This window comes from Lipomyces tetrasporus, assembly GCF_029532465.1.
Source record: "Lipomyces tetrasporus strain NRRL Y-64009 chromosome Unknown POJ06scaffold_5, whole genome shotgun sequence".
Lineage (NCBI taxonomy): Eukaryota > Fungi > Ascomycota > Lipomycetes > Lipomycetales > Lipomycetaceae > Lipomyces > Lipomyces tetrasporus.
The window spans coordinates 1,282,080-1,294,466 of NW_026611600.1; the positions used below are offsets into that span (position 1 = coordinate 1,282,080).

General features: G+C 48.7%; 5 protein-coding genes across 5 annotated transcripts; 2 read left to right on the top strand and 3 right to left on the bottom strand.

Moving 5' to 3' along the window:
- Nucleotides 1-180: 180 nt before the first annotated feature.
- POJ06DRAFT_253347 (uncharacterized protein) lies at nt 181-1,829 on the bottom strand. Its single transcript, XM_056187625.1, has 4 exons — nt 1,313-1,829; nt 523-1,255; nt 409-468; nt 181-356 (listed from the first exon to the last, which is right to left on the bottom strand). The coding sequence occupies exons 1-4, from the start codon at nt 1,664-1,666 to the stop codon at nt 304-306; spliced, it is 1,200 nt and encodes a 399-aa protein (XP_056044108.1). The 5' UTR covers nt 1,667-1,829; the 3' UTR covers nt 181-303.
- Nucleotides 1,830-2,299: 470 nt separating this feature from the next.
- Nucleotides 2,300-4,029, bottom strand: POJ06DRAFT_253351 (uncharacterized protein). Its single transcript, XM_056187627.1, has one exon. The coding sequence runs from the start codon at nt 3,981-3,983 to the stop codon at nt 2,514-2,516; it is 1,470 nt and encodes a 489-aa protein (XP_056044109.1). The 5' UTR covers nt 3,984-4,029; the 3' UTR covers nt 2,300-2,513.
- A 770-nt stretch (nt 4,030-4,799) lies between these two features.
- On the bottom strand, nt 4,800-6,130 carry POJ06DRAFT_253352 (uncharacterized protein; the record flags this gene model as incomplete). The annotated part of the gene is made up of 3 exons (XM_056187628.1): nt 5,805-6,130; nt 5,274-5,754; nt 4,800-5,226 (listed from the first exon to the last, which is right to left on the bottom strand). Coding segments are annotated over exons 2-3 (656 nt in total), but the record flags the coding sequence as incomplete, so codon positions are not given.
- Nucleotides 6,131-6,697: 567 nt separating this feature from the next.
- POJ06DRAFT_253355 (uncharacterized protein) lies at nt 6,698-8,792 on the top strand. Its single transcript, XM_056187629.1, has one exon. The coding sequence runs from the start codon at nt 6,848-6,850 to the stop codon at nt 8,489-8,491; it is 1,644 nt and encodes a 547-aa protein (XP_056044111.1). The 5' UTR covers nt 6,698-6,847; the 3' UTR covers nt 8,492-8,792.
- A 155-nt stretch (nt 8,793-8,947) lies between these two features.
- POJ06DRAFT_109411 (MCM2/3/5 family-domain-containing protein) lies at nt 8,948-12,313 on the top strand. The gene is made up of 2 exons (XM_056184034.1): nt 8,948-9,416; nt 9,463-12,313. The coding sequence occupies exons 1-2, from the start codon at nt 9,025-9,027 to the stop codon at nt 11,990-11,992; spliced, it is 2,922 nt and encodes a 973-aa protein (XP_056044112.1). The 5' UTR covers nt 8,948-9,024; the 3' UTR covers nt 11,993-12,313.
- The last annotated feature ends 74 nt before the right edge of the window (nt 12,314-12,387 follow it).

Consider the following 12,387-nt stretch of genomic DNA (forward strand, 5'->3'; position numbering starts at 1 on the left):
GATTTTTTTTTCCGAGTTTACTGCTTCGATGGATCGCTTTTTTTCTAAAGCATTATCAATAGAAGTTGAGACACTTATAGTCATCACCCTATTTTGTGTCATCCTACCTGCGTGCATGAATTAGGGAATAGCTACATGACGCAAATGTCCGTTTGTTCGGGGAGTAATGAACATATAGGAATCCAATTATCTCATTCAAAATTTCCACAGAATTAAAGGCACGCGTAATGCTTTTGGCTATCTACAATTCTTGAGGTCCCAACTGAATCTTACAAAATCAATAGTACAAACACGTTAATTATCCTAACGCTTCTTCTCGTTTTCCAATCGTGAGTGCAGTAAATATAACGCCATTTCTGAAGAAAGTTAGTGTATGTTGACACCACACACCCATACGGAGGAACTTACGGTTGCATTCCGAAGTACCGGTTATCGTAACTAGGCGCTCATTGCTGTTATCTTGCGGCTCTACAAAAGGATACATGTAAGCTCACGGTCCATGTAGTCAGGTTTATCGCCTACCATTAATCTTGATATTCGAGCCAGATAGTTGACGAATTTCATTGATCTTCGCACCACCCTTTCCGATAATAGCGCCAACCATGTCATTGGGGATATAAATCTGCTGAGTCATTGGCTGACCTGGAAGGGCTTGCTGGGCCTGCTGCTGAGCACTCTGGACTGAAGTTGCTGCCTGCACTGTGGGAACAATAGGTGTGCGCTGCGTAGATTCTTTCGTTGCTGATCTGGGCTCCGGCGTGAGCGCCTGCTCGTCTCCTCTTACATCCACAATACCTAGTTGCGCGGCGTAGTCTGCCCCACTGTAGCCGTTAGGCGAAACACCATACGGATTTACTGGTGTGGCGACGTTCTTCTCGACGTATAGATGCCAGTGATTAACGTGACCAAACGCTCCGCATATAGGCAGTGGATTGTAATATTGCACGTTCGCTAATGCTAGCTTCTCAGACTGATCCAACAGGTGTTGGCAGATCATCAATGCCGCCTGCTGTACTGCGTCCGCATCTCCATGAACAAGCAGAGACCTTTCATTCGAGAGAGGTAGCAGCGTTTCAGAGACTGTTAACGTTGTGCCCGAAGATTCCCTGATCTCTCGTAGTCTTGCACCTGCTTTTCCTATGATTGGTCCCATTGCTTTGTGTGGAATAAGTATCCTCAGACTGTGCTTTTTGGGTTCGATTGCCGTTTGATCCAGCGGTTCATTGAGGATTGTGCGTACTAGCAGCTGGCACGCCTGGAGTATATGGTTAGTCACACAGGTCCAGGATCGCATAAGCCCAGGTCCACTTGCCTTCGCGACGCCTTCCACAGTACCAGTGATCGTGACTATTCGCTCGGCCGCACCTCTTATATTATCACTAAAGCTACATCTCACTGCAGCCAGCTCTCGCACGAGCGTGATATTCTCACCGTTCTTGCCAATCAAAGCAGCAGCCTCGCGACCCGAGACAAGGCATCTCAGAGATACCCACAATGCCTCATTTGAGGGGCCGTTAGATTTCGACGATTTACTCTGTGCACCGTTTCTGTTGCCAGCAACCGACTTCGAGCTGTTGGCAGCCCCGCGGGAAAGTGCCTGTCGTTTAGTCGCGATCGAGGCGTTGTCGTCCGGCGTATGCCGCTTCAAACCCGCTGTGGTTGCCATTGACAGTTGCAATTATTGGACAAACTTCTTGACGCAAATCTTACCAATACACTAAATTAAGATAGCAGTAAGATATGTCGAATATTACAACCGAGGCCGAGTGTCGATGCGCCCACGAGAAGGTTGATTGATGGCGAGATAATGATACGCGCGACTCCGACGCGCCTCAACTGGTAAAATTGACGTCGTGAAGCACAGGGGGTTCCGTTTCGAGTTTCGACACGGCTGGTTCACTCAATGCAAAAATCTGTTGTTCAGGGTTGCCGTGAACTGTACTCTGTAAGGGTTTTGAACCAATTCTCGCTGAGGGAGCCCCCTTCTGCTCGGCATTCGATCCTTCAAGCTCTTCAAGGGTTTGAATAGGAATGCAATTTCGTGTCGCGAAGGACAAGAACACAATTGGGAGACGACACTGGAAGAATGCTTGCGAGCAGTGTATTATAGACAATATGCGGATTGGCATGTATTCCGTAGCAATGCACTCAAAATCAGCTAAATCATCAGCACGAAGCAATCAGAGAATTGGTGTCGCGGCTGCTGTTCACGTTTACTTCTAAAGTCGCACGCTTATTTCTCATTGATGATACGAACGGACACCTAAGTGCAAGACATTCCGATCTTTCGCTTACATTAGTTACTCAATATAATTTGTTTCTATTGTCAGCAGAATACAAAAAGCCGCAGCGATATATCCACATCGATCAGAAAAAAGAGTGGATAAAAATACATATCGTATAATCAACCCTTTAATAAAAAACTAGCGCCATTGTTGATCCCATTAAAATGCCCCACGCAGACAATTGAGAAGTACCTTAAATTCCAAGAAGTTTACAGATTTCCGACATACCTACAACAATCTTGGACTGATTAGAGTCGTTGCTGAACCGCTAGTTGTTGAGACGGGTGAACGAAATGGATCACTACCATTACACATAGACGAGCTTAGTTGTTGTACAGTTGGTCGCAACACTTCCACGGGCAGACTCAGGTCATCCCCCATAGGTGTTCGCATAATCGGAGTCTCAACGGCAACAAAACTATCCTCTTCACCCATAATTTCGACCAAGTTGTTGAATCGTACTGTTCCGGTTTTTTTCGGAGACTCTTGATCTGTCTCTTTAGGACCTGTCGGACTGGGCGCAAATGTAGTCTGAGTCCCTGGTGTCATCTGATCCCAGTCAGAATCAGTCAGATTCGAGCTGTCGATCACTGGTGCGTTGACAACTCGTCCTTGTGTCATAGTGCCAGAAGTGGTATCAGTATTCTTCAGCTTATCGTCCTTTGTCTCATAGACTGATTTGTATTCATCATCGATATACTCATACTCCACTCTTTTGTTGTCTATTGTACTATATAGCTGCTCAATTTGCACAGTGACAGGAACATCAGATTTGATTGTGCGAGTCGATGTCTTCCGTGACCGCGACGCGACAAATGCCCGAACTCTAGACCTCAGCCGTCCAAAAAACGAAGCATCCTCAGCATCCTCAGCATCCACAGTTCTGTTGCTTGTTTTCAGACTCCTAGGCGCTGTAGACACTCTATCAGACTCATCGGGCATGACGGTTTCATCCAGCCCTGTAATACCTGCCATGCTCCTGCTGTCACAGTTCGCAATGCCAGTATCGACATTACCAATGCAGTGACGGAAACCAACCTGTCCAAAACTGTGATGCGGATTACGTACTTTCCGTCGAATGGTCTTTGATGCATAATGAAGTATGCTGCTCACGTGCAACAATTTGCGTGACGGTGAAAGGTCCACACTGCCACCCTCTAGTTTTGAACTTTTTGATTTTGGCGATTCAATCTGGAAATCGTCATCTGAAATATCATGACTGACAGTACTGAGCAAGATGCTATTCGTATTACGGGCAGCTGCACTACCGTCCGAACTCGCGACGGGAATATTCACAAACCCGGAAGTCCGGTCATTAGTGTTAAGCATCGTTGGACTGGGGAGATTAAACTTGACAGATGGTTCGCCATTAGGCTGCAACTGCTGTTGCGGTGACGTCCGTCCCTTTTGTGATAATCTGCGCCACAACGTTGGGGCATCATCACCCCTTTGCGCAGCGTTCGCCTCGGCAACGGAGGCAGCGACAATACTGTTGAGCCTTGCGATCGCCTCTTCTGTGTCGAAGTCCTCGTCTTGTGTCGTGTCCATATCGTCTGCTGCCTGCGTTGTCGGTCCTGCCTTGTCTGCAACCGATACCTGTTCAACTTTGGGCTCTTCTTCCTTCGTCTTGTTTTCAGTACCAATACGGTCCGTAATATGTAACGATCCGCCCGAAAAAAACCTAATTGGGGGGAGCATGGGAGCTCCGGAGGCGGCTGTATTGTCGCCGGCATCGCCATAACGACGCCCTTTGCGATAGCCAAACGTGAGCACACTCTTTATAGTACCGCGACGGCCATCCTGACAATTCCAGCCAGTTTTCTTCACAGACTTTGACAAGATAACCGCTGAGTAAGGACGGACGGGCCTAGCTGGAACACTAGCAGATAGCTGCGCAGCCTGTCCTGCGGTGGATGTAAATGCCTCAATATTCGGTTGTGGTCCCCGCGGCGTAGGAAATCGCGCCCGGATAAAATTTGACTGAGGGTGGAAATAGCCAATCCGAGGATACCTATCTTCATGGCTCCGACGGCCGCGAGGAGACTGGTCGGGTCGGCTGGGAGAAGCATTGCCTACTCGCCCACCGTTGAAATCATCACCGTCAAACGACGATGGCGACGTTGAGCAAGATGATGCCGACGAGGAGCAATCTCTGGGCAGGGCGCCTTGGCGACGCGATGGTACCATCTGGGAAGGTGTCCGGCCCGGTACCTGCTTGCTGTAGAACGAGGCAAGTTTCTGATGAATCCCCATCATGTCGTGACGATAGGCGCTTAGCTCCGTTGTCGCCAGTTATATCCGTCCACAACCGTGGTGCTAAATACCAGAAGCAACGAGTTAGGAATAATTATACGACTCGATGCAAAGCTACACTCAAGTTAAGGCGATGATGGTTAGCAGAACTGGTCAACTTGCCAACGAGTCAGTAAGTTCAGGGGTTACGCACACGACAACGCCGACAGAGATCATCGTGTCAACGACGTAAAGGAAAATTGATCACGTGATTCATATGACCATATATATTACAATACACGATATCTAGGATATCAGTCTTAGACGATATGAGTAATTTTGAATTCATATCATTTATCAGGGGTCAACAACAGCAAAGCAGCAAGAGAAAAGTAGCAAAAGAAAAGTAGCAAGAGCAAATTAGCTAGAGCAAGTATCGCCAACTGAACCATCTGCCCGCAATTCAATCGCGGCGCGACTTTCGAGTCTAATAACGCACGGCGGTGAATGCGGGTATTCTTCGGTTTTTAAAAGGTAGTCTCGGCCGTTGACTGACATCTTAACATTGACTTTGCCCGAACAGATCTTACGACTCTTATTTGCCGCCATTGTCTCGACGGCCAGATGGTCAGGATTAATGCAGGCCGGCTGATGACAGAGGTGGGACGCCTCGTAGCCTCTGCAGAGTAAGTTATAAACATCAACCTCACTGGCGGCAGTTAGAAAACGAATCATTGGCTGGAGACGAAAAGTTACCTCTTGGTTAGATAGCAAACCACGCGATGCGCCCACTGGAAACCGTCTCTAATTAATTTTCTTGGGCTCGTTCTTCCGGGAATGACCGGTAAAAACAGCAGCAGGTCGGATTGAAATGTATCCCTCTCGTGACCACCTTTCTTCTGTGCGAGCTGCCACCCAATGGCTGTAATCACTGCCGGTGGCAGGGATTGGCCGTGATGTCTGCTAGAGTATCCATCCCTAAGTCGCTCAAAGGATTTAATCCACCTTTGCTTATCAATTCGCGTAAGGGGATGATCGATACCGCCGCTAGTGTTTTGCTGATCATGCAAGGGAAGCATGGGGCTAGGTTGCGGTGCAATCCTCGACTCAATCCACTGCCTCGTCATTTCCTGAACTGCGCTTCCGGTGTACTCAAGATGTAGTTAAGAGTTGTAGTCGCGGACGAACGACTTCGTACATCCAGGCCAAGTACAAGTATATACTTCTCTCGGGTTGTCTAAAGTAGCGTTAGCGCTGCCCTCGTGCCCGGTAGAGATCGAGACTCACGATTCAGTTTATGCACTCGCAGGCCGCTCTTGAATTTATACGACTTGTCACAGCCAGGAAAGTCGCACGCAAACCTTGACTCGTCGCCCACAGGAACAGTATCACATTGTCCATAACTTAGGGTAGGGCGAGAAAGATTGCTGCAATTGTGGTAGATGAGCTGTTCGAAGCAACGTAATAATTTCGGTCTTCGCGTCTCAACGAGTTTCATGACGCGTTCGAATAAATACTTACCCACATGTGTTTGGCTGGTGCGAGTTTCGATGAGTGATATTTTGAGTTCATCTGCACGATCTGTCCTGCGCATCTCACGATCAATAAGAGAGCACGTGTATGCGATTTCTTGAAAGAAAACTAGTATATTCTGTGCGATAATAGATGTGAGACCAGTTGCCAGACGCGTGTTCGCGACGCATCCGAGCGTGAATGATTTGTTTAGCAATCTCTTGTACCTCTCCGGAGCCTGACTTGTTTGACCACATCGGCAACTGCATATCATTTAGGGATATGACAGGAGTAATCCCCTGGTTGATCGACAAGCGGCATGTGGTCTTGCCCAACTAAGCAGCGTTGCTTATTTGATGAGTATCGGTCCGAGAAGCAATCATCAATAGGCCGATGCCCACTGATGTCGCACCCGCAGCGGAAAAAATCATTGAAGGTCATCGCAATGTGCAATAAATTGGACCACAGTAGTAGCCAACAGACTATTATTATAGTAGCATTGTGATGAGATTGTATGATCGATTACGGGGCGCTGAGATAAAGCTAGTGACGGAGTGACGTTTACAGTTAGGGCACGACTGAGTCAGACTTTAGACGTTGACGCCACCACGAGGGTCAAATCTTCTTCTTGCTGTCATCGCACTCCACATCCCCGCTTTTGATTTCCGCTGCAGTCAACTCCGCATCCCCGCCTGCAGGCGACACCTTTTCTCTCCCTTCTCCACAGCCCCCCTGCTGTATTTTTCAGGTTTATATCCACGTGGAAAGCACTATATTTTTTACATGTGCTTTTCACACAGATTATAAGAGAGAGCCTCATGACTGAGATAGCAATATCCCCGCCGCTACAGCAGGCGGCTCAGCCCCGTCCGGCTGGCCCTTCTGTCTACGATATCCCTGCCCCGCCGATATCCGACGTCGAGGTATTTCTGAAGACTTTTGTCCGCCTCTTTGCATATTCGTCTCCGCCTCAGAAGCATCTGTCGAAAACTCCTCGTCGGATTTATTCCTCTCCTCCGCAGTCAAGAAGTGACATCCAGCGGATACATTTGCAACAGCGACTTTGTGTCGTCCCGGAGGAGCCAGCAGTGTCCTCACCATCTAGTCCTGTGTCGTCAAGTCCCGGCAATTCTCCTATATTCGGAACTGCAATCTTTGCAGGTCGCACGCAAGATTTATTTCGACGGGCTCCACATGTCTTATCGCCCAGGACCGACAACGCTGGGGATCGAAATGCGCCAGTGCCAGAAATTCCCCTGCCACCCCTGCCCGCACTACTAAGCACTGACAAGTCCTTTGTGGGAAAGTTATCTGGTGATGTGAAAAGCCCGGGACCACCAGAAACTGTCGATTATGTGAGGGCTATGCAGGAGATAGAGAACTTGGAGCTGCTAGTCTCCACGCGGGCCCCTCCATCACGATACGTTTCAGAGCGTTCGGTTTCTGCGTCAACGACCTCCAGTGAGCCGTCTATGGAAGATGTCGAGAATTGGAATAGCGATGTTGAGGATTCCAGTGATGGCAGAGAGTGGTTTTTCATCCCGGCGCCTAATCCAAGCATATTGGATCACAGCACAAAAGTGTCGAAGAAGCGAACTTCTTCTCCATCTATTATCCGGTTTAGGGCTGTCGACTTTCAAGCGGGTTCTACGTCATCGGCCATGTCAGCTACAACAGCGACTGCGTCGTCTGTGGCCAAGACCGCGGCAACATCTCCCACTAGTATTCAGCCAACCGAACGCCTTGCGGCAGATGAAGATGATGCTATTTCCGATATCGAAGCATTAATCGCTGATCCTACCCTCACTGCGAAGAAAGTTATCGCACCCGCGCGGAAGAGACTGTCGAATATACAGTTCACACCGTCGAATATACCGTACTCGTTGGCTGGATATGTAATGACTTCACCAAGACGCGCACCAGGGCAACAATCATTTTCATCCGTTACCACGTCAGGAACTACTGCTACGACCACAACGTCAGGATCTGCAATATCTCTCCTATCAAGTTCACCCGGTGTTGATCCTTTGTCTGTATATCCAGGCAAGAATAAACCACGGTCGGGTGGAAAGACAAAATCGAAGCCAAAGCATCTCAGGTTTTCTTCAAAACAGAGAGCGCAATCGGATACGCTGGGAGCGGGGTCAACGGCTGGTGAGCCAGCAGCGATCGCTCGGTCCAATTCCGAGTCACCATTAGCCTACAGTACCACCACTGCCAGGCCCAGCAAGGCTCAGGCTCCGTATGGAGACGGTCCGAACACATCGTATTACGTGTTGACGAGTATGGGCGTCAAGCTAGTGACACCTGGAAAGGAAGACGGCCCAGAATCTCCGGGCGAGCCGATTGGGATAACACGGCGGAAAGAATCTACTTCTAGTAGTGGGTCTGGGTCTGCATCCGGCTCCTGGTTTTTCGGGCGCAAGAGCCGAGGAAGTCAGGGAAGTGGAGGGAGCAAGTGAATTGTATGAATAGTAGGACTTTCGGGAGGTTATTTGCGGAATTTGGTTACGAATGGAGTTTGGATCGCCTGTCATTTTCGCGATAACTGTTTTGCATTTGTTGGATCAGTGAAGTACTATTGGGTTTGAGCATCTTCAATCGTTTCGGCATGTTGAGATTGTATTTCTCGCCAAATTTTTGTTTTCTAGCTTTTGGAAGTTCCGTGTCTAGTTTGTGTAGCTATGTCAAACTGGTTAATTTAAAAAGTTTTTGGTTACCTGATACTATCCTGTTTATCCATGAGTGAATTTTTTGCGTCACGTTTGAGTTTGACTCTTTGATATGCGTTAATACACTTCCTGAAACGTACATAATTAAGACGCGTAAGGGACGCGTCGTGCTGAAGTTTACGCAAGCGTTTGCGACGCGAAAAGCGCGACTCATCCCTGCGCTTCACATCGTGCATCACGCCCCTGGACATCTATACCATCTTCTCACATTTGCACGCTGTCCATTTAGTGATCCAATATTTTCACAACCGGAACCGATCTTGATGAGCAAGATGTCGTCGCCGGCTAGATCTTCGCCTCCGGCGTCCTCTCCACCTCCTCAATTGTCCCAATCTCCAAGCAGGGTCTCCAGAACCTCACCGCAGTTAGCTGCAGCCATGGCCTCATCTCCGCTCTTCTACTCGTCATCACCATCCGCAGGACCTGCTCATTCTCTAACTGAAGATCTTTCGGATGGCCTTTCGAAGGAAGGAGACGATGATCACGACACTCCCCGTGCTGGTCGCAGCGTCTCTGCTGTCAGCTCTCGTCCAAGTCGTCTTGACGAGGTTTCCTCACCTTTGAGATATTCATCCTCATCTTCGCCCATGCGCGTAAGAAGTAGCAGTGCGGGCCGTAGCGGCTTTCGCTCTGGGAACAACTTGCAATCTGAATTGTACGTGTCGTCCAATCTACCTGGCAAGACAATTATTAACGGACAGGTCTCACAATTTGACTTCGTCCACCCCTCGTCACTCTCGCCGTCGAGGTGATATTCACTCCTCTGGAGTATTTTCCACGCCCCTACATCACGCTAGGCGTAGTGGTCCTGCAGGCAATCCTTCGTCCGACCCTTCAGTTCCTTCCTCGTCATCTAACGCCGCAACATTTTCCGCCAACGACGACGTTCCATCGGACGCTGCAGCCGTTCCTTACAGAGTTGTCTGGGGTACCAACGTCTCTCTCGCCGAGAGCACCAACCAGTTTCAAGGTTTTCTTCAGGGATTCCGTCGGAAATATCGTCTTGTTCAAGATGGAATTGTTGTATATCCTGGCGAGGGTGAGGATCTCGTCTACGTCGACATGCTTCGCGAAATGTACCGGCTTGGAGTCACGAATCTCAACCTTGACGTTCAGGATCTAAGAGCATATCCCCCTACTCGCAGTCTTTACTACAACTTGATTCGATATCCTCAAGAATTGATTCCGGTTATGGATCAGGCCATCCGGGATTGCGCAATCGAGATGCTTACTAGCATGAATCTCTCGCAGGCAGAGATTGCCGCACATGAAGCGAGGGCGGTATACAAAGTCAGGCCGTACGGCTTACGTGAGGAAGACGGATGCAAGAAGGGATTGCGGGACCTAAATCCTGGAGATATTGACAAGTTGATATCCGTCAAGGGCTTGGTCCTTCGCAGCACTCCGATCATTCCTGATATGAAGTCCGCCTTTTTCAAGTGCACTAAGTGCTCACACATTGTTATCGTTGATATTGATAGAGGTGTTGTCGCTGAGCCTACTAGTTGTCCTCGACAGGTCTGTAAAACGAAGAATTCTATGCAGCTGGTTCATAACCGATGCGAGTACGCCGATAAGCAAGTTATCAAGCTGCAAGAGACTCCGGATGTTGTTCCAGATGGGCAAACGCCGCATTCGGTGGCACTATGTGTCTATGACGAGTTGGTCGATGCGACAAAAGCGGGCGATCGAGTTGAAATTACTGGAATCTTCAGATCTGTTCCTGTCCGCGTGAACCCACGGATGCGCACCATCAAGAGCTTGTTCAAAACCTATGTCGACGTTGTTCATATTCAAAAAGTCGATAAGCGCCGTCTTGGACTTGACTTGTCTACTCTGACTCTGGAAGGAGAATTTGCAGAACAGGTTGCTACACAGACAAGCACCAGTACCGAGGTGGAGGAAACCCGCAAGATAACGGAGGAGGACGTCACGAAGATTAGGACCATGGGTGCCCGGGAAGATTTGTATGAGGTTCTCGCTCGCTCACTCGCGCCGTCTATTTATGAAATGGACGATGTTAAGAAAGGCGTCTTACTTCAACTATTTGGAGGCACCAACAAGACCTTTGAAAAGAGCGGCTCTCCACGATTCCGTGGAGATATCAATGTACTCTTGTGCGGTGACCCGTCTACGTCTAAGTCTCAACTTCTGCAGTATGTTCACAAGATTGCCCCTCGTGGGGTTTACACTTCTGGTAAGGGTAGTTCCGCGGTTGGTTTGACCGCATACGTTACACGAGATCAGGACACTAGACAACTTGTTCTTGAGAGTGGCGCCCTTGTTCTTTCGGATGGTGGTATTTGCTGCATTGATGAGTTCGACAAGATGTCGGACGCTACACGATCCGTGCTTCACGAAGTCATGGAGCAGCAGACAGTTTCAATTGCTAAAGCCGGTATTATCACAACCCTGAACGCCCGCACTTCGATTCTCGCCTCTGCCAACCCGATCGGCTCAAAATATGATCCCAACTTGCCCGTTCCGCAGAACATTGATCTTCCACCAACGTTGCTGTCTCGTTTCGACTTGGTGTATCTCATTCTAGATAAAGTCGACGAGCAGGCTGATCGACGACTGGCTCGGCATTTGGCTGGGCTGTATCTCGAGGACACTCCAGAAACCGGTTCGCAATATGAAATTCTTCCGATTGAGTTCTTGACGCTCTACATCTCTTATGCTCGTCAGAATGTTCACCCAGTTATAACTCCTAATGCGAAGGACGAACTTGTCAAAGCCTATATCGACCTCAGGAAGCTTGGAGAAGATGTGCGAGCCTCTGAAAAGCGTATTACAGCGACCACTCGTCAGCTCGAGAGTATGATCCGACTATCCGAAGCCCACGCCCGTATGCGTTTGTCTGAGGAAGTCACGACCGATGACGTCCAGGAGGCAGTTCGTCTCATTAGATCAGCCATCAAGGAGTATGCCACCGATCCTGTAACTGGCCGTATTGATATGGACCTCATCCAGACGGGCACCTCCGCCGCGCAGCGCCGAATGCGGTCTGACCTTCGGCGAGAAATATTGCGCGCAATTGAGCAGATGACTGTTGCTACAAGTGGCGCAGTTCGATACACCGATTTGCTTAAACACATGAATGAGCAGTCATCTGAGCATATTGAGAATTTGGCCTTTGGCGACGCCATTAGGAGCCTAGAAACGGAGGGGTTGGTTAATGTGGCGGGTGATGGAATGAGAAGAACGATTAGACGGATGGGAACTGCTTAGTCGAATGGTTATATTGTGTATCATAATGGATTGGCTGCTTGTTTGAATCTAGAGAGCCGTTTAGTTGGCATCAGAGTTTTTTCGGTTGGATTTTATGCGATGTATGATTGTCGTTGGTTAACTAGTTGAATAGCTACGTTTTGCAATAAACTGTTTAGAGCAGAGCCAAAACTTGAAGCGGCAGACTGAATTATAATTGGTCATGAGAATAATCAGACCTATGAAACGGACCACTCAAGTCACTGGCTGAATTTAAATTTCTGAACGTGAAGGTGAACTATCGTCTTGAACCTGCGTCCGTGCCATGGAACCTTCCATATGGAACCTGCCCTCTACACTTTACCGAGCCGCACCGTCGTACACAATCTTTTTTGCGAGCCGGATTTCTGGATTGC

What these genes read in the sequence shown, in the direction of transcription:
- POJ06DRAFT_253347 (XM_056187625.1), bottom strand. Translation starts at nt 1,666, where the DNA reads ATGGCAACCACAGCGGGTTTGAAGCGGCATACGCCGGACGACAACGCC. An exon ending in CTGTGGAAGGCGTCGCGAAG is followed by an intron (nt 1,256 to 1,312) that starts GCAAGTGGACCT and finishes CATATACTCCAG; the next exon opens with GCGTGCCAGCTGCTAGTACG. An exon ending in CTCGAATATCAAGATTAATG is followed by an intron (nt 469 to 522) that starts GTAGGCGATAAA and finishes ATCCTTTTGTAG; the next exon opens with AGCCGCAAGATAACAGCAAT.
- POJ06DRAFT_253351 (XM_056187627.1), bottom strand. Translation starts at nt 3,983, where the DNA reads ATGCTCCCCCCAATTAGGTTTTTTTCGGGCGGATCGTTACATATTACG.
- POJ06DRAFT_253355 (XM_056187629.1), top strand. Translation starts at nt 6,848, where the DNA reads ATGACTGAGATAGCAATATCCCCGCCGCTACAGCAGGCGGCTCAGCCC.
- POJ06DRAFT_109411 (XM_056184034.1), top strand. Translation starts at nt 9,025, where the DNA reads ATGAGCAAGATGTCGTCGCCGGCTAGATCTTCGCCTCCGGCGTCCTCT. An exon ending in AACAACTTGCAATCTGAATT is followed by an intron (nt 9,417 to 9,462) that starts GTACGTGTCGTC and finishes ATTAACGGACAG; the next exon opens with GTCTCACAATTTGACTTCGT.